At 30.0% G+C, this 23,243-nt stretch overlaps 3 protein-coding genes, 1 long non-coding RNA gene and 1 pseudogene across 5 annotated transcripts; 3 read left to right on the forward strand and 2 right to left on the reverse strand.

Moving 5' to 3' along the window:
• Positions 1-7,252: 7,252 nt before the first annotated feature.
• On the forward strand, positions 7,253-10,215 carry LOC107434831 (2-alkenal reductase (NADP(+)-dependent)). The gene is made up of 5 exons (XM_016046324.4): positions 7,253-7,725; positions 7,863-8,040; positions 8,348-8,514; positions 8,631-8,713; positions 9,021-10,215. Exons 1-5 carry the CDS (start codon positions 7,492-7,494, stop codon positions 9,397-9,399), a joined length of 1,041 nt encoding a protein of 346 aa, XP_015901810.2. The 5' UTR covers positions 7,253-7,491; the 3' UTR covers positions 9,400-10,215.
• On the reverse strand, positions 9,210-10,594 carry LOC132803319 (uncharacterized). 2 transcript variants are annotated; one of them, XR_009638412.1, is made up of 3 exons: positions 10,454-10,594; positions 10,270-10,365; positions 9,210-9,345 (listed from the first exon to the last, which is right to left on the reverse strand). It is a non-coding gene; the product is annotated as an uncharacterized LOC132803319 (long non-coding RNA). The 2 variants fall into 2 exon arrangements; XR_009638423.1 differs by having other exon boundaries at positions 9,212-9,345; positions 10,239-10,365.
• LOC107434815 (2-alkenal reductase (NADP(+)-dependent)) lies at positions 10,374-14,046 on the forward strand. The gene is made up of 5 exons (XM_060815998.1): positions 10,374-10,609; positions 12,636-12,813; positions 13,133-13,299; positions 13,395-13,477; positions 13,575-14,046. The coding sequence occupies exons 1-5, from the start codon at positions 10,388-10,390 to the stop codon at positions 13,951-13,953; spliced, it is 1,029 nt and encodes a 342-aa protein (XP_060671981.1). The 5' UTR covers positions 10,374-10,387; the 3' UTR covers positions 13,954-14,046.
• Positions 14,047-15,160: 1,114 nt separating this feature from the next.
• Positions 15,161-20,298, forward strand: LOC125420626 (2-alkenal reductase (NADP(+)-dependent)). Its single transcript, XM_048467288.2, is given in 6 exon segments — positions 15,161-15,409; positions 17,554-17,731; positions 19,233-19,399; positions 19,493-19,575; positions 19,675-19,718; positions 19,721-20,298. Coding segments are annotated over 6 exon segments (1,038 nt in total). The 5' UTR covers positions 15,161-15,175; the 3' UTR covers positions 20,053-20,298.
• A 644-nt stretch (positions 20,299-20,942) lies between these two features.
• Positions 20,943-21,623, reverse strand: LOC125420466 (2-alkenal reductase (NADP(+)-dependent)-like; annotated as a pseudogene).
• Between the last annotated feature and the right edge of the window lie 1,620 nt (positions 21,624-23,243).

Below are 23,243 nucleotides of genomic sequence, written 5' to 3' on the forward strand. Positions count from 1 at the left end.
TAGATCCTACGTTTCATCATAATAACATTTAGTGAGCTGTGTTGAATTTATAATTTAAAAAATTTTTAAATAGTTTAAAAATTTAAAAATATTTGATTTATATTTAAAAATATTTATAAAACTTTAATAGTATTTAATTTAAATTATAATGAATTTTATAAAAATTCGTTAAAATTTAAATATATTTAATTAGAATTTTTTTTAACATTTAAAAGTTTTTAAAAAATTATTAATTTTAAAAAATTAATAATTTTATATATTTAAAAAAAAAATTAAAATAAAATTAAAAAAATTATCAATACGAAATTTAGCATTGAATGATTTTATTGAATTATTTTAAATTATTTATAAAATCTATAAATTCTAAAATAATTAAATAAATTTTTTAAAATTTATAAATCATTTTAAATTTATTAAATTTTAAATTAAATATATTTTTTAAAAATTCTATATTTTTTAAAAATTATTATTAATTCCTTTTAAATGTTCTATATTTATTAAAATAAACTTATTTGTTATTTTTTAGTTAATTTTCATGGTTAAAGTTTATTAAAAAAATTAAAAAATAAATATTTTATAATTGAATAATGATGTAAAAATACAATGATGGTTTTTTATTGTTAAAATTAACTATTAAAATCTAACAGATGAGCCTTAAATAATGATTTTTTTAAAAATATAGGATTAATTATAATTAAGACAAAATTGAGATGGTTTAAATGAATCTTTCCTTAATAATATGCTTATTATATTTATATTAGAAAATTATAATAATAAAGTCATTATTGAATAAGATTGTTTTTTAGCAAAAAAAGTAATTCTAATTTTATCAATATTCATACCAACAAGAAAATGTTAGATAACTTTCTTGTAATTTTTCCAATTGTTTTGAAAGTTTATTAAGCATGTGGTATTATTTTATTTTGCTTATTTTCCAATTAATTAGTGATACTTTTATAAATTTGGTCTTTACATTTATGATTCTCAATGGACATAATATGGTTTTTTTTTTTTTTTTTGGTTATTTTCTTTGCTTGCTTTCCAATTTATTGTTAGAGTAATTTTTTTTACAATTTCAAAAAGACTCTTTACAGTTTTATTATTTACACATTACTAATTAAATGTATAAAAAATATAAAATTACTTGATACAATATTATTTATTTCTGAAATATTCTTATTTTATACCATCCCAAAATTATATATTTCTTACAAATAAAAATTCTTTTTACAATTCTAAAATAACTATATACAGTTCCATAAAAATTAATTTCACCAAAATATTCTTATTCTCTTCTTTCTTATTATTCGTTTTGAATTAGGGTTAATTTTTATTTTTTATTTTTATTTCTTCTCTTTTTTTAATGACATAAAAGTTTATTTATTTGAAAACAAAAAACCAACAAACAATGGAAGGTACTGGAGATTAGGATTGACAGGATTATCTCATTTCTCAAGATAATTGCTCTTTTCAAGACCAAAAGGTTTTATTATTACTTTTCCATCTTATTTTTCAAGACAATTCCATTATCTGTATCTTTTTTATCTTGCATATTTTTTTATATTCAATTACATATAAATTATCAATGATTAAAATTTTTTTTGGCATATTTCATAATGTACGATATTTAATATTTGTATATACATATAATGTTCAATAGATAAAAGGTAAATCTCTTAATAATGTTCGAATGGACACTTCTGAATAATTAAAAAATATTCAGTTTTAAATTTTGTCAAAAGATGAATTCTAAACATCTTAATAATGTTCGTATAGATGCTTTTAAACAATTAAAAAATATTCAGTTTTAAACTTCCATATAAAAGACAAATTTTAATTTACCAGAATAAAATATAAGAGTGTTATTCCGACCTAGTAGTTTGTAAGTGATAAAAAAAAAATCAAAACTAAAGAAATCATCATAATATAAAAAAAAAATAAAGAAAAAACTAAATTTACCTTACTGTTTCATATTTTTGAGCTTCTATAATTTGTAAATAATTGTTGTTTCTGCAATCCTAATTTTTAATGGAGGATAAATTAAATGAATATATTTAACATATTATTTGAGAGGAAGAATGCGACTATATAAAGAAATTATTTAAATAGATTTAATTAACAAATATCTTTAATAGTAATTTTAAATAAGGATAAAAATGTAAATCAATATACAGGTACGGTTCATCGGGTTACGTATCAAAGCGTGTTGCCAGATAGTCGAATATGCTGTACTTTGATTTTGTTGAGGTTAGGAACCTTTTGCTATTATCAACATTGCTCATTATTAGGTAAAGCATTCTCGTTGATCGATTTTAAGGTTAGGGTGGCATGTTGTCACTTTCACTTTAATAATGAATGATATGGAGTCATGCAAGGAGCGCGCGCTTTACTAATATAATAGAAAAGGGGCTTTCACCATCTATTTTTGCCCGAACTCTTCCTGAGTTTTTCTCCTAGCGAATGGAAAAAGCTTAATGAAACTGTATAGAATCTAAATAGTAGTGCAACTAGAACTGCTCTTATTGTTATTACTCTTATTGATTTGCCCTTCATATTTGTGGCTCTAAAATGGATGTAATGTGTTTTCTGTCATTTTATTTAATCTCATCACCTATATATATATATATATATATATATGGATCTTTATGTTCGGGCATTTCTCTTGCACTTTTTCTATTTTGTACTTTAACAATACTTTAATTCCTACAATGTATTAAGAAATATATATATATATATATATATATATTTTGTTTTCAATTTATATACTTAATTAGCATTGTAGAGCCACAATTAAGGAGGTTAAGAATAAACTTTAAAATATTTTTTTTTAAAAAAAAAACAAGAAAATAAAAGTGTATTTAAAACAGTTAAATAACTGATGTGTATTAATTATATTTCATACAAATGAATGGTTATAGTTATATATATATATATTTATTTAAAAAAAAAAATTAAAGTCAAATGTATGTGTAATTCTTATTATTTGAATTCTTTTATATTATTCAGTTGATACGTAATAGACAAAATAATATTTGTTTGGTTAATATGCTTTAAACAATTTAACATTGTTTAATTGAAGTTTATTGAAACTTTAATAAATAAATAAAATGATATTTTAGAAAACTCACATAAAATACAATGAGAGATATATTCACATGCTTGAACTCATTAGAGAGAATAATTTTGACAGTAGCTAAAATGATTTTTAAGAAGGATGATCAATTTTTTTTTTTTTTTTTTTTTTTTTTTTTTTTTTTTTTTTTTACAAAAAGGATCAGTTATAGGTCAAATGAATAATCAATATTTACAAAGTTACTACCATCAATTATGAACAACTTAGAGCTGAAGTGAACTCGATGAGCTTCACTGCAAGGATATCACAACATTAAAATTAAAATGTAAAATCCAATATTCCATTGCTAATGTTGTAAAGAGTGTATAAAACCCCAATATAATCTTGATTTTATTTAAACATGCATCATTCAAGAATGCCGACATTTACCTAATTTAATTCGGATTATTGATGCCCAAGTCTCATATAAGATCATGGTAATTAGCTCCTTTTTTGTTTTCTTTTTTCTTCTTCTTTTTTTTTTTTTTTTGGTCTACTGCATAAATTAGGTTTTGTTTTTTTGAATTTAGTAATCTATATAAACCAAAAAAATATTATATTAATCTTGTAATTAAATAAATTAATCATTAATATATAATTTTAATATTATTATTGCTTTGGATTAACGTGCAAACGACTTTGATCATGCCTGATATTAGAAATTACATGATAATAATAAAAAATAAAAAATAAGCATGATTTTTTTTATAAAATTTAAGGGCAGAAGATTCTAAGATCAATTTGAAGGTTATCAATAATGGTTATTATCAGCTGAGATGATCCAAAAGAACTAACATCATTTCATTTGAGTAAATTGATATGTTTTAAAAGTTTTGATTCTCTTCTCTATGGAAAAGAAAAATTAAATTTGATATTCTCTATTTTTTAGTGAATATTAATTATTTCTATTTTAACAACATAATTTGTTGGGGTTATATTCTTTTTTTTTTATTACTATTATTTAAAAAATAAAAAATAAAGCCATTTAGTTAAAATACAACCACTAAAATTGATTAAATGAACATGACATGTAAGATGTTGTAAACTTACCTCTCGATTTCTTACAAATTGAGAAATCCCTTTATATTATGCTAATTTTAAAAAGAGTTTGGATAAACTGATCTTATTATATTTTACACCATTTTTAGATTAGTGATTAATCAAACTTTTCTCACATCTTCCAATTTATTATAGAAAGATGTCCAACTAACTTAATAATTTAATATTTATTAAACTTTTTTTTTTGTTAATTTCAAACCTCTTTGAAAAATATTTTTTAGCCACCAAGTGTATCCAAAATGAAAAAATAAATAAATAGGGATGATGTCACACAAAGTCCCTAAACTATAAGGATTCTATCGGTTAGGTCCTCAAATTTTTTTAGACAATTAGTCCCTAAGCTTGTTAGAAATATGTACTGTAAAACCAAAATCGATTTTCTATCCAAATGCCTAATAGATAATACATGAAAATCACATGGCCATTTGACAAGGGCATTAAAGGTCATTTGAACCATAACTTTCATGATTTTCAAATTTCCTAAAACCCTTAGGACCTTGGTTTTGATTTCCCAAGAACAGTGCCGCTAACTAGCTAAAGTTCACAGGTCAACAGAAGAAGATGATGATGGAGTTAAAGAAGTGCCATTTTGGAAGCCCTGCTGTTGAAAGGACATCTTGGACTAACTCGAACCCAAATAGAAATTTTCATGGTTGTCGAAAATACATGGGATTTTTTTTTTTTTCTTTTTCATTCTTTTTGGTAATGTTGAAGTAGTCATGGGGTTTGGGTTCAATTGCTTATTTTGTCTAAATTTAGAAGTGAGTGATTAGGATTAAAACTTTGGAAATGATTGGAAATATGTAGGTATTAGTTTAATTAGCAGAGAAAACTGAGGAGGAAAGACTTGGTGGACCACAATATTTGAAACTTTTAATAACATTCACAAACTTTTTGAAACTTATATATATATATATATATTGATACTCAGACAAAGTCGTACATTGTGTTTGACAAGGGACAAACTCGAAAAAACAAATGGGAATACTTACAATATGTGTGTTGATCTTCTATTTTTCCACAAACCTAGCAATAAACTTCAGGTTAAGTCTAAACCAACTTGCCGGAATCACACAATTTACAATCAATCTCCTGCCTAATCCGAAATGTTTTTCCCCAATTATTCTCACTATTATTCAAACCATTCTCGATTAGTTTTTAGGAAATCTGAAGAGCATAGTGCCTAGTTCAAATGATAAATGGACATGTGATTTTCATGTATGTTATCTCTTAGGCATTTGGATGGAAAAATCAATTTTGTCCTAACAATGCTCAATTTTAACAAGTTTAGGGACCTAATTGTCTAATAAAAAGTTTAGAGACTTTGACATAATCTATATGTTTTAAGGACCTAATATGACATTATCTCTAAAAAATAAATAAACATCATTATAATGAAACATAACAGGATAATAACCAAATAAAGACATAGTTATTTGCCTTTTACCACCAGTAACAGTAATAGAATATACCAGTTCAACATGATTTGATATAAATACCATTGTTAGCTTAGAAATTTCTCATTTGTGTTCAATCTTGTGAGAGATCTTTTTCATCAACATGATTTGATATACATACCATTGTTAGCTTAGAAATTTCTCATTTGTGTTCAATCTTGCGAGAGATCTTTTTCATCTATTAAAAAATTTTCTTGCTATTTTATAATTTAAACCCAAATAATATTTAAAATAAATAATCTAAAATAAATTATTTATTTAAATTAGCTTTTTCTTGTTATTTTATAATTTAAACCCAAATAATTTCTAAAACAAATAATCTAAAATAAATTATTTATTTGACTTTTAACAAAAAGTTATACAATTGAAAAAAATAATAGACAAAACAAAATAAAATGCTTAATTATATTTATAATAATAAAATAAATGTTAAAAATGAGATAAAAAATTATCATAATTAGCTTTGTTAACAATTAATTTGTGGAGGGAGCAATACTAGGATACCAAATAAATGTATATGGATACCAAAAGCCACATGTTAATATTTTATTTATTAATATATTATTAAAGCCTAATTATGGATAGTGTAATGAAATAAAAACCAATCAAATATTAACATGTGGATTTTGATATCTATTTTTATACATTGATTTGGTATCTTTAATATTATTCTTTATAAAGGCACAATGTGAAAGCGTATCTACTAAATCAAAGGAAGGAAATGAAAATATAAAATAAACGTGAAAACGAAAAAACAGAAAAGAAATGATGAGTGACAAATAATAGTTTTTATAATAATTATTATCTGGATAATTATCAGTGGAATGAAAAGCAAAGGAAACAAAAAAAGGCAATTAATGCGGTTTATATTGATTAGAAAAACACCCTCCATATAAAATGTCTCAATCAAATTCCTAATATGTAAGTAAATTATAATTAATAAAACATAATTATGTTAAACAGAATCCTAAAATATAAATATATATTTGTTTAGTTAGTTCTAAGTTCTAACATATATATATATATATATATATTTTTTTTTTTCTCCCCTTGAAAGATAAATACATCTATTTTATAATATAGAACTAATGTTACTTGTACATTACTATGCAAATATTTTTTAGTCTGGATCCATGTTGCTTTATACAATCTTTTCTCAATAAACAATTGTAAGCGGTTAGATTTTAATTTTAGAGAGCAGACAATATCCATCGGCTTTTTTATGGCAATCACCCTTTTTAATGTTTTCAAAGAATCACATCTACTTCCATTTTTTTAAAAAGAAAGAGAATCAAACCTCCTTAAAATTCTCATTGCACATTTAGATCCCACATTTGTCAGTTTGTCTTCCTGTGAAAATAATTTATTCTTTCTCTTTGTTAAGAAAACACTTTCTAAGCCACTAGATTTCTTAAAATATCCTTTCCTGGGACAAAAGTTTATTTTGTCTCTTTGTTTAAAAATCACATTCTAATAACCAATGAAATCACTTGGTCTTATCAAATTTTTGTTCTTTCTCATAAATCATAGCCACATCTAAAGTACCATTTTTCCTTTTTTAGCATCCAAAAGCCAAAGTCAATTATCTGAACTTCATTTTCATTCGATATTATCTATTAGTTTATATCCACTAAAGCAGCAGACCAAAAACCAAGGCCAACCAACCAAGGAATATATCATGTTAGATACCAGGACCATATATGGTCCGGCTTTCTAATTTATCTCTGAGACTTGAAGCCTAGGGAGATTCTTCCTAGGAGTAGAATCAGTCAAAGCTTTTTAACAATCTGGGGCTGTTTCAACAATATAAAGATCTGCTTCTCTAAGCTAGTTCTAACACAGAGAAGCAAACTGTTTTTGAGAATGGAAGTAACCAACAATTACATTGTTATCAAATCCCACATCAATGGGAGTCCCAAAGAGTCTGATTTTGAGACCAAGTCTGAAATTCTTGCTCTATCTGTTGACCTTGGTTCCAATGAAATCATTGTGAAGAATCTATATGTCTCTATTGATCCTTACCAGATAAACAGAATGAAGAGTAAAAGCTCTTCGCAGAAAGCTTCGAGTTTCGCAGTTGCTGTAGTTGTTGGCCAGGTAGGACAGAATGGAGAAACATTTGTCTTTTTGTTGAAGTGCTGAGGGATTGATTTTTTTATTTTTTTATTTTTTTACTTATTATTATAATTTTTTTGCTGAAACCAAATTTGTTTTATGCATGTTGAGGAGGACAGGTTATTGATGCTTATGGCGTGGGGAAGGTTTTGGCTTCTGCAAATCCTGAATTCGAGAAGGGTGACCTGGTTGTGGGACTTATTACTTGGGGAGAATATAGTGTGCTAAAAGGAGATTACATGTTGAGGAAATTGGATCCCCTTGGATTTCCTCTGTCATATCAAGTTGGAATCTTAGGTAATTTACCAACATCAGTAATCTATATTGCAAATGCTCCAATCATAGTAAGGATGGTGAATTATGCCGAAAACTGGATGGAGCTTTTGCTTCAAGGGGAAAATAATATCAATCACAGCACTTTTAGTGGGTTTTGACACATATTTCATGTAAAATATGAGATCAAACTGGCACAGGGTTGTCGGGTACGAAAGTATTATGGTGATTATGTACTATTGCAGTGTGGATGCAAAATTATTATAACTGCTCAATATGATTGGAGTTGTTTAACATTCAATTTTATTAATTATGCTATTTTTTCTTACAGGGTTTAGTGGACTCACAGCCTATGCTGGATTTTTTGAAGTATGCAAACCTAAGAAGGGTGAAAAGGTGTTTGTGTCTGCAGCTTCTGGGTCGGTTGGAAATCTTGTGGGACAGTATGCAAAACTTTTTGGTTGTCATGTTGTTGGCTGTGCTGGAAGCAAAGAAAAGGTCCTTTGGATAATCTTCATCGGTTAGAAAATTGTTGTTTGGATCTTTTACTCACATTCTATCCCAATGCCCATCACAATGTTCAAAAGTGAAAAGTTTATATGAATTTGTTATAGGTAGCATTCCTTAAGGAGAAGCTTGGGTTTGATGATGCATTCAACTACAAAGAAGAGACTGATTTGAAGGCAACTCTCACAAAGTAAGAACCGGTCTATCATATTTAAGGATGCATGAAGAATCTTACAAAAACCATGTTAAATATAAAGTTTTTAGTCAATAATAGTTTATTTTTGTAGCTAAAGCTTTTTAAGTGCTTTTCGATGACATTTAGAGATGTAGCTATAACTTTGTTGTGGCCATAAGTTATCCATATAAGAACAAACAAATTTCGGAGACTCTGCTTTTCGATGACATTTAGAGATGTAGCTAATTAAAGAACATTTTGTAGCAGTGAAACTGAATCTGTTTCTAAATGAACTGATTTAGTTGGCCATTTATGGTTGCAGATACTTCCCTGATGGAATTGATATTTACTTCGACAACGTGGGTGCTGAGATGCTAGAAGCAGCAGTTGCTAACATGAAAATCTCCGGTAGAGTTGCAGTTTGTGGGGTAATGGCCGAGTACACGGATGCTGGAAAACGAGCTGCACCGGATATGCTAGACGTTGTGTACAAGAGGATCACAATCCGAGGATTTTTAGCAGCTGATCACTACAATGTCTATGAAGATTTCATTTCTACTACAGTGGATCACCTTCAAACAGGCAGTATTCAGGCAATTGAAGACATCTCAACTGGTGTGGACAGCATCCCAAAAGCTTTCATTGGACTATTTCACGGTGATAACATAGGAAAGAAGATAGTTAAAATTGCGGATGAGTGATTGTATAATCATAAACTTTGCCTAAAAAGTTTGGATTTGTCATGTCCTAATAGTGATTGCTCATTTAATAAAATTTACTTAAGAGATTCTTCTTAAGGCATTTCTGACAGAATGATTGGGTACCAGACTTTTGGAAGCAAACACTAATATTCCTGATCAAGTTGGAAGTAAATCCTATGCTTGTATACATCCCAAGGGATAGCTGCACCGGTAATAGTGATCATCTCGTTCTAGGACTATATTGTGTGTTCGATTATTGACAGTTACATTAGAAAATATACATGCGGTCTAGGAGTGAGTTTATACATGCATCAATGTATAACTCAGCTTTCTTTATAAGACGATTCAGCAAAAATAATGGTGCCAAATATTTGCTTTACAGAAAATGGAAAGACAAGGCACATGTTTTTCTCCATAACCCACCGCCCCCTTTTTCTAGTAATTTCCAACCACAAACATGACATAATTTTTTAGGTATTAGAACCAAATATTTAGGTATTAGAACCATACATTACACAAATTCAACAAATTTGACAGGATGAAAGAATTTTTGTTAAAAAGCTATTTGGTGCAAGACATAAAAGAAACACCGAAAATTTGGCTTTTGCTATCTCCAGTTTTGAAAATATATAACACGTAAAAGGGCCAACAAATATTTGTAGGAACCATAAGGCCAGGCCTGTAGATTGTAAAATTTCTCATTTTATTTGTTTCTTTAGGAGGGAAAAAAAGAAAAAAAAGAAAAAAGCCTTTATGAATTGGCAAGTTGCTCTTTTAGCTGTCTATTATTTGCTATAGCTAGCCAAATCTCATACAACTATTAATCAAATCAAATATACCTTTTAAGAAAATTATGCACTATTTGGTTACCTAACCACCATTTAACACTTGCAGCATCATTGAAAGAGTTTGCCTTCTTCTGCTGTGCCATTAGTACCATATTCATCTGAATCTCCAAGTTTTGAGCTGCAAAAATAAGCAACAGAAAATGGAATTAACCAACAATTTCATAACAATAAAGGCTCATATAGATGGAGAACCCAAAGAGACTGACTTCGAGAATAAGGCCAGACATCTTGCTCTGTCCGTGGCGCCGTGCTCCAATGACATTATTGTGAAGAATCTGTATGTATCAATCGATCCATACCAGATAAACCGGATGAAGAGTTGGAGCTCCTCACAGAAAGCTACAAAGATTACAGTTTCTATTGTTGGGGGAGAAAATAATAACTTATACCATATGAAATGACTTCTACAAGACTTATACATATATATATATATATATATATATATATTATAAAACATTCATACATTCAATGGGATCCACATATATAATAACCTATAAAACACTTTAACACCTATACACCTGACACTACTAACTTGGACAAGATAGCTCTTTCTCTAGGAGCCTACTCTACTCACTTTAATAGGTACACCACTTACACACACACATTAGACTCTACCAAAACTTTGCTCTCAGTCACACTAACCGAGAGCCTCCTTGGAGCTCCCTTGCTAGCTCACCAAGCAGGGAAGCCAAAGCTTGGCTTCCTCTTATACTTGACAAAGTCGGTTGCTTTGGCCTACTCAAAGCTTCTAGACTTCTCTACTGTGTCTTTGCTCTCATCCTCAATTTTAGATATTTTTTTCACAAATTCCAATGCTCGACTTCCAACCAAGTATATCAAATATACTAGTTAATTCTAGAATCTTCTAGGTCAATATTGACCCTTCAATTCTCCCCCTCAATATTGACTTCCCATTCTTTCTTTTCTTCTTGAGTGCTGAAAAATTATCCCATTCTTCCTTTGGTGTCTTGGCATCTCCAGTAGGCTTTGATATATTATCTCCTCGGTGGTAGTCTTAATTACCAACATGCCTTACCAACTTTGATCATTTCACTTCATCAAAGCAGCAATATTTACTGGTGACATAATCGCCTCCAAGGATCTCCCAAAGATCCTATCCTTGCAAATAAAACTCCATATGCAACGCCACATATATTATAATTTATACCATTGAGCTTCCACATACCTTCCATCTTTTGAAGGTTACCTATCGTGGTTTGATGGTCCGCTCACACACCAAACAAGCTTGGTTCCAAACAACAAGCTCCACAATCCCAGATTGTGCACGATCATACGAAGCTCATGGTTTTTAACCACCTTTTGCCATCGCAGTCCCAGACTGCCTCCATGTGTCACCGCGATCCTTGATCGCCTCGCAACTTTCATGGTCCTTGACCATCCTTTTTGGCACTCGTGGTCTTCAACCATTCACCACACGATTCTTGATCGTCTCCTTCAATATTATGGTCACCAACACTTATGCTTTGGTCCCTAACAAACTCTTACATACCAATCTTTTATACCAACCAAGACAACAAAACTAAATTACAAGACCCACTAAACTACCATTCCATTGGATCTAACGCCGCTCTGATACCAAATTGTTGGGGGAGAAAATAATAACTTATACCATATGAAATGACTTCTACAAGACTTATACATATATATAAATATATATATATATATATATATATTTATAAAACATTCATACATTCAATGGGATCCACATATATAATAACCTATAAAACACTTTAACACCTATACACCTGACACTACTAACTTGGACAAGATAGCTCTTTCTCTAGGAGCCTACTCTACTCACTTTAATAGGTACACCACTTACACACACACATTAGACTCTACCAAAACTTTGCTCTCAGTCACACTAACCGAGAGCCTCCTTGGAGCTCCCTTGCTAGCTCACCAAGCAGGGAAGCCAAAGCTTGGCTTCCTTTTATACTTGACAAAGTCGGTTACTTTGGCCTACTCAAAGCTTCTAGACTTCTCTATTGTGTCTTTGCTCTCATCCTCAATTTTAGATATTTTTTTCACAAATTCCAATGCTCGACTTCCAACCAAGTATATCAAATATACTAGTTAATTCTAGAATCTTCTAGGTCAATATTGACCCTTCATCTATAACTCCTGACGAGGTAGGCCATAAGCCAAATCACTATTAAGCTACCTAAAAGGAGTAAGACCAACGTTTGAAACGAAGTTCTGAATCATAACACAAGCACTAAGAACCTGTGCTAACTTATCACTATTTAAAATTTTAAATTTACGTTGGCAGGAAAACTGTCAAGCCTTTTTTTTTTTTTTTTTTTGAACCCGAAACTTTTATTATTACTTATTAATAGGCCTATATGCTCAAATTTTTGAGGACAGGTTATTGAGGCTTATGGTGTGGGGAAAGTAGAGGCTTCCGGGAATCCTGAATTTGCAAAGGATGACTTGGTTGTGGGACTTCTTATTTGGGGAGAGTACAGTTTACTAAAAGGAGAATACATTTTAAGGAAGTTGGATCCTATGGGATTTTCACCATCTTACCATATTGGAATTCTAGGTAATTACTACAATTTCTCATCAATATTCACCATCAATGTCAAATTTGCGGCATTTTCAGCTTGTCTTTCCAAGATACAGTGATCCTGCATTATATGTGAATTCTGTTGTTGGTTATAATTTGAGCATTTGCCTCGATGTCAAATAAAGTCACTCACACTTGCTGTTGCAGCTGTACTTATAATGGCTAGTGACCTCGATTACTTGATTGTCAGGCTGCAAAAAGCATTCAGAGTCGACGCATAAAGTCTTGAAAAGTGCTCAATCTCAATGGAATTCGACTTGAAAACGATGCACTTATTTGTCTACTTGTTCTGCAGGGCATAGCGGACTGACAGCCTATGCTGGATTTTTTGAAGTATGCAAACCCAAGAAGGGTGAGAAGGTCTTTGTTTCTACAGCTTGTGGGTCTGTTGGAAATTTGGTTGGACAGTATGCAAAACTCTTCGGTTGTTATGTTGTTGGCTCTGCCGGAAGCAAAGAAAAGGTATAGTAAATTAATTTCTTTTTTCTGAACCTTTTATTGGCACATGATCCCAAATCTTGTTACAATAATCAAATTTTTATATGAATTCATTATAGGTAGCATTTCTCAAGGAGAAGCTTCGTTTTGACGATGCATTCAACTATAAGGAAGAGACTGACTTGAAGACAACCCTCAAAAGGTAAGACTGAAAACCTATCTTAAGAAATAAGAAACTGTTACTAGATGAAATGATGATTTCAGTTGGCCATCATGAATCGATGGATTCAATTCTGCAGGTTCTTCCCTGATGGAATCGATATATACTTCGACAATGTGGGGGCCGAGATGCTAGAAGCGGCTGTTGCTAACATGAATTTCTTTGGTAGAGTTGCAGCTTGTGGGGTAACATCTCAGTACAATGATGCTGGAAAGAGATGTGCACCAGACATGGAAGGTGTTGTGTACAAGAGAATCAAAATCCAGGGTTTTATAAGTATTGATCATATGGACATTTTTTCGGATTTTGTTTCGACTACTGCATATCACCTTCATGCAGGAGATATTCAGGCCATTGAAGACATCTCACTTGGTCTCAAGAGCATCCCACTTGCTTTCATTGGACTATTTCATGGCCATAACATTGGAAAAAAGATAGTTAAAATTGCTGATGAGTGATTTTGCACTAAAGCTTATTATATAAAATTTAAATATGTTTTATGTATGGATGCTCATGTTTTAATAGTAGACAAAAGGATGTTATCGAAACAATGATTTTAGTGTTAATTCTATTGTAATATATATATATATATATATATATATATATATATTTTAAAAAAAAAAAAGAACTAGAAGTTAACTTCTTGCAAAGTATTTCAAATTACCATTCTGATTATTTATTATTATTATTATTATTATTATTTTTCAATTTTACATAACATTATCAAGTAACCAAAACAAAACCTTACTTGTGCCTTTAAATAGATTGTAAATTAGGTATTTTGTTCAAAAAAAAAAAAAAAAAAAAACTACTAAAACAAAACCCCAATTTGATCCTTTCTTAGTCTGATACGAGTTTTTCTTAATTTATAAAATGTGACGACTTTTAAATTGGAGGGTTATTATTTATCTTGACTTCCTTGATTTTTGTCCAGGCTTTAAGCACATAATTGTTTTTTTATTTTTTTTTGAATAAAAAATGGGCATCCAAGTGAGATTAGCCCAAAACCTACTTTATAACTTGCATTTTGGTAGCTTTCTCCTTCAATTGCAATTTTAAATCAGGCACCATGTATAATTATTATTATTATTATTTCCAAACAAGCAATGGGCATCTATTAGACTGGTTCAGAAGATATTTAGTTCAGCATATTAGTATGCCTACCTTATAACCTGCATCCTCGTAGCGTTTGCGCTCAATTGTAATTTGAACATAAGTCAGGATTGTCCGCATGCAGGAAAAAAATATAATAATAATAATAATAACAGTTTTTGAAAAATTATCAAATTTTTTTTTTCCGCATAGACAAAAAAGAAAACAAAAAATTATTATTTGTCCTTTTGATTCGCATGCGGTCCTGAACATAAAATTATTCATTTAAACATGTTGAAATATATCATAGGACACCAACGAGGTTGATCAGAGTCGAATCTACAATTTCAAACCCGCAAAGTGATAGATAGCTTCCATTTGCTCCATTGTACCTTGGTTGCGTGACGTGTATAATTGATGACCACAAATACTCTTGTCATTGTCAATTTGATAAAGATATTTATTTCTTTTTATTATTTTGTGGTACAGATTACATAGGAAACAAAGTAAAATCCAAAGAACTTTCCCTTGTTTTCCTGCTGCCGTCGCCATACTTTGTAGGTTACAGAAAGAAGAAAAATTTATGTGATGGAAGTAAGCAACAATTACATAACAATGAAGGGTCATATAGATGGGAAACCAAAAGAAGATGACTTTGGGATTAAAGCTTCATAACTTTCTCTTTCAGTAGAACCTGGTTCTAACCATATCATCGTCAAAAATCTTTATGTATCAATAGATCCATACCAAATAAATCGAATGAAGAGTTTCAGCTCCTTGCAGGAAAGTGCAAAATTTGCAGCTGACTTAACTCCTGCCAAGGTATGCCATGCATTAACATTTCACCACATGATCAATATATATTCTATTGCAACTTATCCCTCCTTTCATATAACGTATTATTTTTGGTTTTCTCTTTTAATTTTTTAATATTTGAAAGGTCACGCATACACAAATAGTATACTAACAGACTACTATGATTGTCAAAAAGAAAATGTTTTCATTTTATAGACACTACTTTGAAATGGGTTTCAAATTTTTATTATCATTATTATTATTTTTTTTAAGTATGTAGTAAGATGAGAAAAAATTGAAAATTCAAAACCAAAATCTAATGTTAGGTAATGAAGCACTTGGTTATTCTTTTCTCAAAAGAAATTAAACTTTGTTATATATAGCTTTTTGTTGACTCAAAATGCTCTTCCGACTTTGTTACACATTCTTACGAGGACAACTAATGATAATGTTTATACTCTTTATATGTAAGGTATTGGGTTTGAGTAATCTTAATAATAAAAAAATATAACTTCCTTTTAGGGTAAAAGAAAAAAGAAAAAAAAAAAAAACTTCATGTGACATATAAATATAAATAACATACATCTATGTTACACTTTCTAAAATATTGGATGTAAAGATCATTTAAAGCTTATATGAGTTTCGATATGGATCATTTTGTTTTTTAAAATTTTAATATTAATCTTATATAAAATTCTAAATATATTTTTAAATCTTAACTTTTAAATAAATTCCAAACTGATAAAAAAAGTTCTTATAAAAAATTCATTAAAATGTTATGATAAAAAATTAAATATATATATATATATATATAAAATCAAGTAGCTATCAAACCAAATATAATCATGTTTTCTCTATTATTCATATCACATAACTTACTCCCGTTATCGTGTCCCTTCACGTAAAGGATGCCGTGGCTAATTATTTCATTAAAATAAATTCTCAAGTATATATTGTATTGAGGAATTTTTTTAATGAAATGCCATATTCTTTCATTCTTTTTGTATCTAATTTTAATTTGAAACGTTCAGTTGTAACACCACAAAGTTCAAAACCCTTTATGGAAGTGATACTAATCCTGAGAAATTAATTAATAGAACAGATCAACAATATAGGATATTGACGTGTCCAATTAAAATTTATCACCTCAATAAAATATCCAAATCAACCTCATTTATCATATATATCATAAACCCTTTTCTAACATTGTTAATCCAAGGTTACATTTTGATCTTTTATCAAAAATATTTTTCATGAAAATTTCTTCTATCCCATAAATCTCTCCAATTAAATTAATTATTCAATTAATACTAATATCTTCTTACCACCTAAGATTACATTTTCTTTGGAAGAATCCTTGAATCTCTCAAATTAAATTAATTGTTCTAATTGAGTATTTTTGTTTCCTTCCTCCCCCTGCAAACTTTTTGCCAAACCAGCGATTTACACCATGCATCGATTATCTCTTACTAGTTCAATATGATTATCTCCTCAGCAGTTGTTGAGCATGTCAAGAACATTAGTTGGGAACGTGGCTGATGGGTTATCTTTTTCAGAGTAACATAAGAAGCATTCCTTATCACCAATTCACCAATTTTCCAAATATTCTAGGACAGGATGATATCATTAGTATGCAATAACCATTTTAGCTTTCCATGGTAGCTCATATTAACTATATCAATTTCATTCTTCAGACTTGTTACAATATTTGATTCTAATCCAACTTTGAAATGCCCATGCTCGTTGCCGTGATTTTAGTTGTTTGGGGCATTCAAAAAGTTTAATTATTGGTTGTTTAAAGAATGCTTTATATTCAAATAATAATAATAATATTTTTTTTCAAAATAAAATTAAAATATACTAGCATTCATCCCGTGCGCACGGAATGTATAACCATCATAATAAATGATATTAAATATAATTCATAACAATTAATTATATTTGAAAATTTATTTAAAAATTTTATTCTAATAAGTATATTTAATTTTTTTTTTCAATCTACACTATAAAAGTTTGTTAAGAATTAAAAATTTATTTCTATATATAGTACTATTATTTATTATTTATCATTCATTATTTTAAAATATTAAATCTAGATAAACAGGTTTCGTCAAACAGTATTTATTAATTGAGCTGGTCTTGAGTTACTAACATTGTTTTTGTGAGAACAGGTTATCGATGCTTATGGTGTGGGTGAAGTAGTGGCTTCTGGGAATACTGAATTTGAAAAGGATGACTTGGTTGTGGGACTTCTTATTTGGGGAGAGTACAGTGTGCTAAAAGGAGAATACGTGTTGAGGAAGTTGGATCCTATGGGATTTCCACTGTCTTACCACGTTGGAATTTTAGGTAATAAATTAACCATTTATCATCACTTTTATAAATTCTGCAGTATATTTAGCAGGGTTGGTTCTGTCGTGAATTGCCTCCAGCATTATGTAGCAAACCCGGGGCTGGCTTAAGGCATAGCCTACTAAGGCTTATGCCCATGGCCCATTTTAGATTCCGTGTATATAATATATATATTTATTAAACAGAATTACATATATATATATATATATATATATATATATGATATATTCATGTGTTTATTAAATAGATTATTAGTTTATTTTGGAAATATGAAAATTTTATTTAAAAAAAAGAGTTTTAAATTATCTTTAATTGATTATTTATTTCTTTAGATGAATTTTAATTGATCATTTGTTGCGAAAATTATCTTTAATTATTTTTATTTTTGGTAAATAACATCAATTAAGTTCAATTAAACATTTTATATTGTATAACTGATTAGAATTTAATGATAAAAAAACATGTTAAATATTTCCTTTATTTATATACTTTTCCTAACTTGTTTATGTTTTTTTTTCTTATCTGGCTTATTTATTTTATTCTTTCTCATTCATTCATCTTTAATATTTGTCTAATTTTGATATCCAACTTATATAATTTATAATTTTGATCTAGATGACTATAAAAGTAAATGTAACTTGTAAGTTATTATTAATTCTAATGAATTTATATTGTGCATTCTCATAATATTTTTAATTTTCTTTATTTTCTACAAATTTATGATTTTAATTATTTACTAATTGTTCTTGCTATTCATAAAAAATTAGACTTCATGTTTCTCTGGTTTTTGCTTTTAATTTTTTTTAAATCCTAGTTCGCATAAATTGATTAGACTTATTTTGATAATTAAAAGTCAAAGAAAAAATAAATTTATAAATAAAAATAGCACTTGAGAAATTAAACTTTATAAAAAAATTAATTTTTTCCCCAATGGATAGATTTATTATTTTTTGTTAGTGTAGCTCAAGTGGAAAGAAGTTTTTCAAAATTAAAATTAATAAAATCTTATTTATGTTTAACTATTAAACAATACAGCAATTTTATTCATTAAAAAAGATTTATTATCAAATCTTGAATATAAATATTTAATTAGTAACTTTGCATAAAAAAAATCAAAAAATTATAGATTTTATATCAAAAAAATCTATTTTATTAAAAAAATCAATTTTATTAAAAATAATATTTAATTAAGCCCCAAATATTGTTTTTTGGCCTGGGGCCTCAAAAGTTGTTGAGAACTAAATTTATAACATACAAGTTGTACTGTTTAGCGTCTACTGGATCTGATACATCTTCCATGTCAAACGTGTACAAATTATGATTATTTGATTGGCATGCTGTAAAAAGCATTCCATGACATTCAAAAGTCATGATTCGAAGGTCGCTTTCCAGACCAGAAAGGATTTCAAAGAGCCTTCTGGGAAGGCTAAAGGCACTCATTCAATCTCATTGTAACACAAATGACAGATCCGATTATTAGTCCATTTTGCTGTTGCAGGGATGAGTGGACTGACAGCCTATTCAGGATTTTTTGAAGTATGTAAACCCAAGAAGGGTGAGAAGGTTTTTGTGTCGGCTGCTTCTTGGTCAGTTGGAAATTTGGTGGGACAGTATGCAAAACTCTCAGGTTGTCATGTTGTTGGCTGTGCTGGAAGCAATGAAAAGGTGGTGACACATTCGGAATATTATATCGATTTTAAAGAGAATCCATGCCTTTGAATATGGCATTCAAACTTTATGTATTTAAATTTGTTGTAGGTAGCATTTCTCAAGGAGAAGCTTGGTTTCGACGATGCATTCAATTACAAGGAAGTAACAGACTTGAAGGAAACTCTCAAAAGGTAATTAGATCCTGTGGTTTATATTAAGCATGCATTAACAACCTTATTATAATGACAATGGTGGTAAAACTGGGAAACTAAATCCTGCTTCTTCTGAAGGTACTTCCCTGATGGAATAGATATATATTTTGACAATGTTGGAGCCAAATGCTAGAAGCAGCGGTTGCTAACATGAATAAGTTTGGTCGAGTTGCTGCTTGTGGTGTAATCGCCGAGTACACAGATGCTGGAAAGAGAGCTGCACCAAATATGCTAGATGTTGTGTACAAGAGTATCAAAATCCAAGGATTTTTGCTTGGTGATTATTTTCATATCTTTCAGGATTTCATCACAACTACTTCGGATCACCTTCGTGCAGGAAATATGCAGGCAATTGAGTGCATCTCAACTGGCCTCCAGAGCATCCCACAGGCTTTCATTGGACTATTTCGCGGTGATAACATAGGAAAGACCATTGTTAAAATTGCTGATGAATAATTTGTGGAAAAAATCTTAGAACATCATATAACCAGACACTTAAGAGAGAGCTCGCTAAAAAAAGGTCTAGTTAGTTTGGTCAGGTTGTTGTATGGATATTGTTTACATATTTATCTGTTTGTATTTGTGAGCTGGTTTCGGTTGTTAAAGAGTGTAATTGTCTTGTATTAACTACTGTTAGTCATTGGGTTAGCTATTGTGTACGTATTTTCCTAAAACATCAGTTTATTGTGCATTTTCCTAAAACATCAGTTATCTCTTTAACCCTCTAGCTCTTTTTGGCACACAGTAAAGAAAATTCATTCTGTGTTTAAATAATTAATGACGCCAAATGAAAGAACAGAAATTGTTTAGGATAAGGGATTATTGTTCAAAAAACAGTTTGCCACTTTAGCTACATGACTATGATACACACACAATCTATATCAGTGTTTTATTTTAACCCCAAAGAGAAAAAAAAAAAAAAAAAAAAAAAAAAAAAAAAGAAAAAGAAAAAGAAGTGTTTTATTGACTTTGATCTTATTTGTATGTCTCTAAAACATAAGCCGTTAGATCAGACAGCTGTCATCATTCAGTTCAAGTTCTTCCCCATGATTTAAATCTTTCTCATATATTTATTGGAAGCCCAGAAATGACCCGCCATTGCAGATGATTCAAAATACCGTTAAAAACGACAACCTTATTTCACTCTCACGAAATGCAAAACCCTAAACCAGCTCAAGCAAATCCATGCCCATTTACTCTCATATCCCGCATACCCCAACACCCATACGCCATCGCCCCTCTCCTTTCCGCCGCCGCTACCTCCGGCAACGCTTCTTTCTTTTCCTATGCTCGCTCCATTTTCGACCGTCTTCTTCATAGAAACACCTTTATGTACAATTCAATGATCAGAGGCTACGTTCAATCGCGCTCCATCCAAAAGTGCAGTGATGGATATTATTTTCCCCTTGAAGCAAAAGCTCCATCCAGTTTACCGCATAATTCACCATCCTCACTACGAATGCAGCATTTGCAATATAGATTACTGATGTTGGTAAATTACCTAAGATTCCTACTTGATATGACAGAGGAAATCCAAGGGGATCCAATTTCCTCAACATGTAATCTCCTCTTAGCACACCATATTCTCCCCAAGTAATAAGTCCCACAACCAGGTCACCCTTCTCGAATTCAGGATTTGAAGAAGCCAAAACCTTCCCCACACCATAAGCATAAATAACCTGTCCTCCTCAACATGCATAAAACAAATTTGGTTTCAGCGAAAAAGAAAAAAAAAAAGAAAAGAAAAAGGAAAAAAAATCAATCTCTCAGCACTTCAACAAAAAGTCAAAGGTTTCTCCATTTCTCTCCTAGCTAGCCAGCAACTACAGCAACTGCGAAACTCGAAGCTTTCTGCGAAGAGCTTTTACTCTTCATTCTGTTTATCCGGTACGGATCAATAGAGACATATGGATTCTTCACAATGATTTCATTACAACCAGGGTCAACAGATAGAGCAAATGTTTCAGACCTTTTGGACTCCCATCGATGTGGGATTTGATAACAATGTAATTGTTGGTTACTGCCATCCTCACAACCAGTTAGCTTCTCTGTGTTAGAACTAGCTTAGGGAAGCAGATCTTTATATCGTTGAAACAGCCCCACACTGTTAGAAAGCTTTGAATGATTCTACTCGCTGGAAGAATCTCCCTAGGCTTCGAGTCTCAGAGATAAATTAGAAAGCCGGACCATATATGGTCCTGGTATCTAACATGATATATTCCTTGGTTGGTTGGCCTTTTGTTTTTTGTCTGCTGCTTTTAGCGGCCATAAACTAATAGATAATATCGAATGAAAATGAAGTTCAGATAATTGGCTTTGGCTTTTGGGTGCAAAAGAAGGAAATGGTGCTTTAGATGTGGCTATGATTGATGAGAGTGTTAGATTTTACGGATCTAAATATACATAATAAATTTTATAAATCATAAATTATTAACCTTCAAATGCAGCTATTGATAAATTAAATCTTTAATCCTGCAAAATAAAAAATGATATAAAGTAGTATCTATAGACATACTACTCTCAAACCACTCTAAGATATCTGAAAATCCTAATCTCAAAATACCTTATGGTATATATCTATTTGCTTACCCTATACCTTTTATAATCTCTGCAAGTTAGACTTACCAATTAATTTTAACACACACAAAATAATAATAATTTAATAATATAATAGTAATAGGAAAAATATGGGTAAGTCATTGTGCTTATAAAGAGAGTTGGTCCTCCAGTCCAATGGGTCAACTAGAGTCTTGTAGAGAGTGTGTGACCAAGAGCCCTACTACAAAATAATAAAATAAGTCAGTCCCATTAATGGAATAAGTAGGCCCTGTAAGTGAGTTATTGATTATGCTAAATCGACAATTATTAATTTATTTAACATTCTCCCACTTGGATTGCATAATCATCATCATATATATAATCCAAACTCACTTACTAAAGAATCTCCCGAACCATAATACCATTTCATCTAAATATATAGCATGCTGACAGGACACAACAATATACTCGACTAGGTAGTAGAGATTCTCTCAGTAAATCTCCCAAAACATGATACCATTTCAACTAAGCACTTTACATGCTATAAACTCAGACTAGGTAGTAGAGATTTACCTAACCATGCGCAATCCCCAACACACAATACCATTTCATTCAAGCATATTGTGTATCGACACGATACAACAATATACCCAAACTAAATAGTATGGACTCACCATGACACTTGTGGATCAACATACACATATACATAGACTAATAGTCTCAACAGGCCTGTAAATATAAGGAGCAATAATATGTGTAATAAATCATCTCATAAATATATAATGATCCACATACATCAATGTATCAAAATAATTAATAATACTCAACATAGATATTACTGCAGAAAATATAACAAACTCCCACTGACCCACAGCAGTCTCAGCTGCCTAACAATCCCATACGAGACACATACTCTGCACCCCATCTCGAAGTACACCGGAAATTTCTCAAATTTGATCGAGGTTGACCAGGTTTGATCGTTGTTGAAAAAAAATAGATCAAATGTTGACTTTTTGCTCCCGGTGGAATTTTATGTTGACCGAAGTACTTCTGCGAAGTACGCATTGTCATGAGTTCATAGACCAGTAGCATGTCAAAAACAGAGCTAC

The sequence above is a fragment of the Ziziphus jujuba genome, chromosome 1, assembly GCF_031755915.1.
Source record: "Ziziphus jujuba cultivar Dongzao chromosome 1, ASM3175591v1".
Taxonomy (NCBI): domain Eukaryota; kingdom Viridiplantae; phylum Streptophyta; class Magnoliopsida; order Rosales; family Rhamnaceae; genus Ziziphus; species Ziziphus jujuba.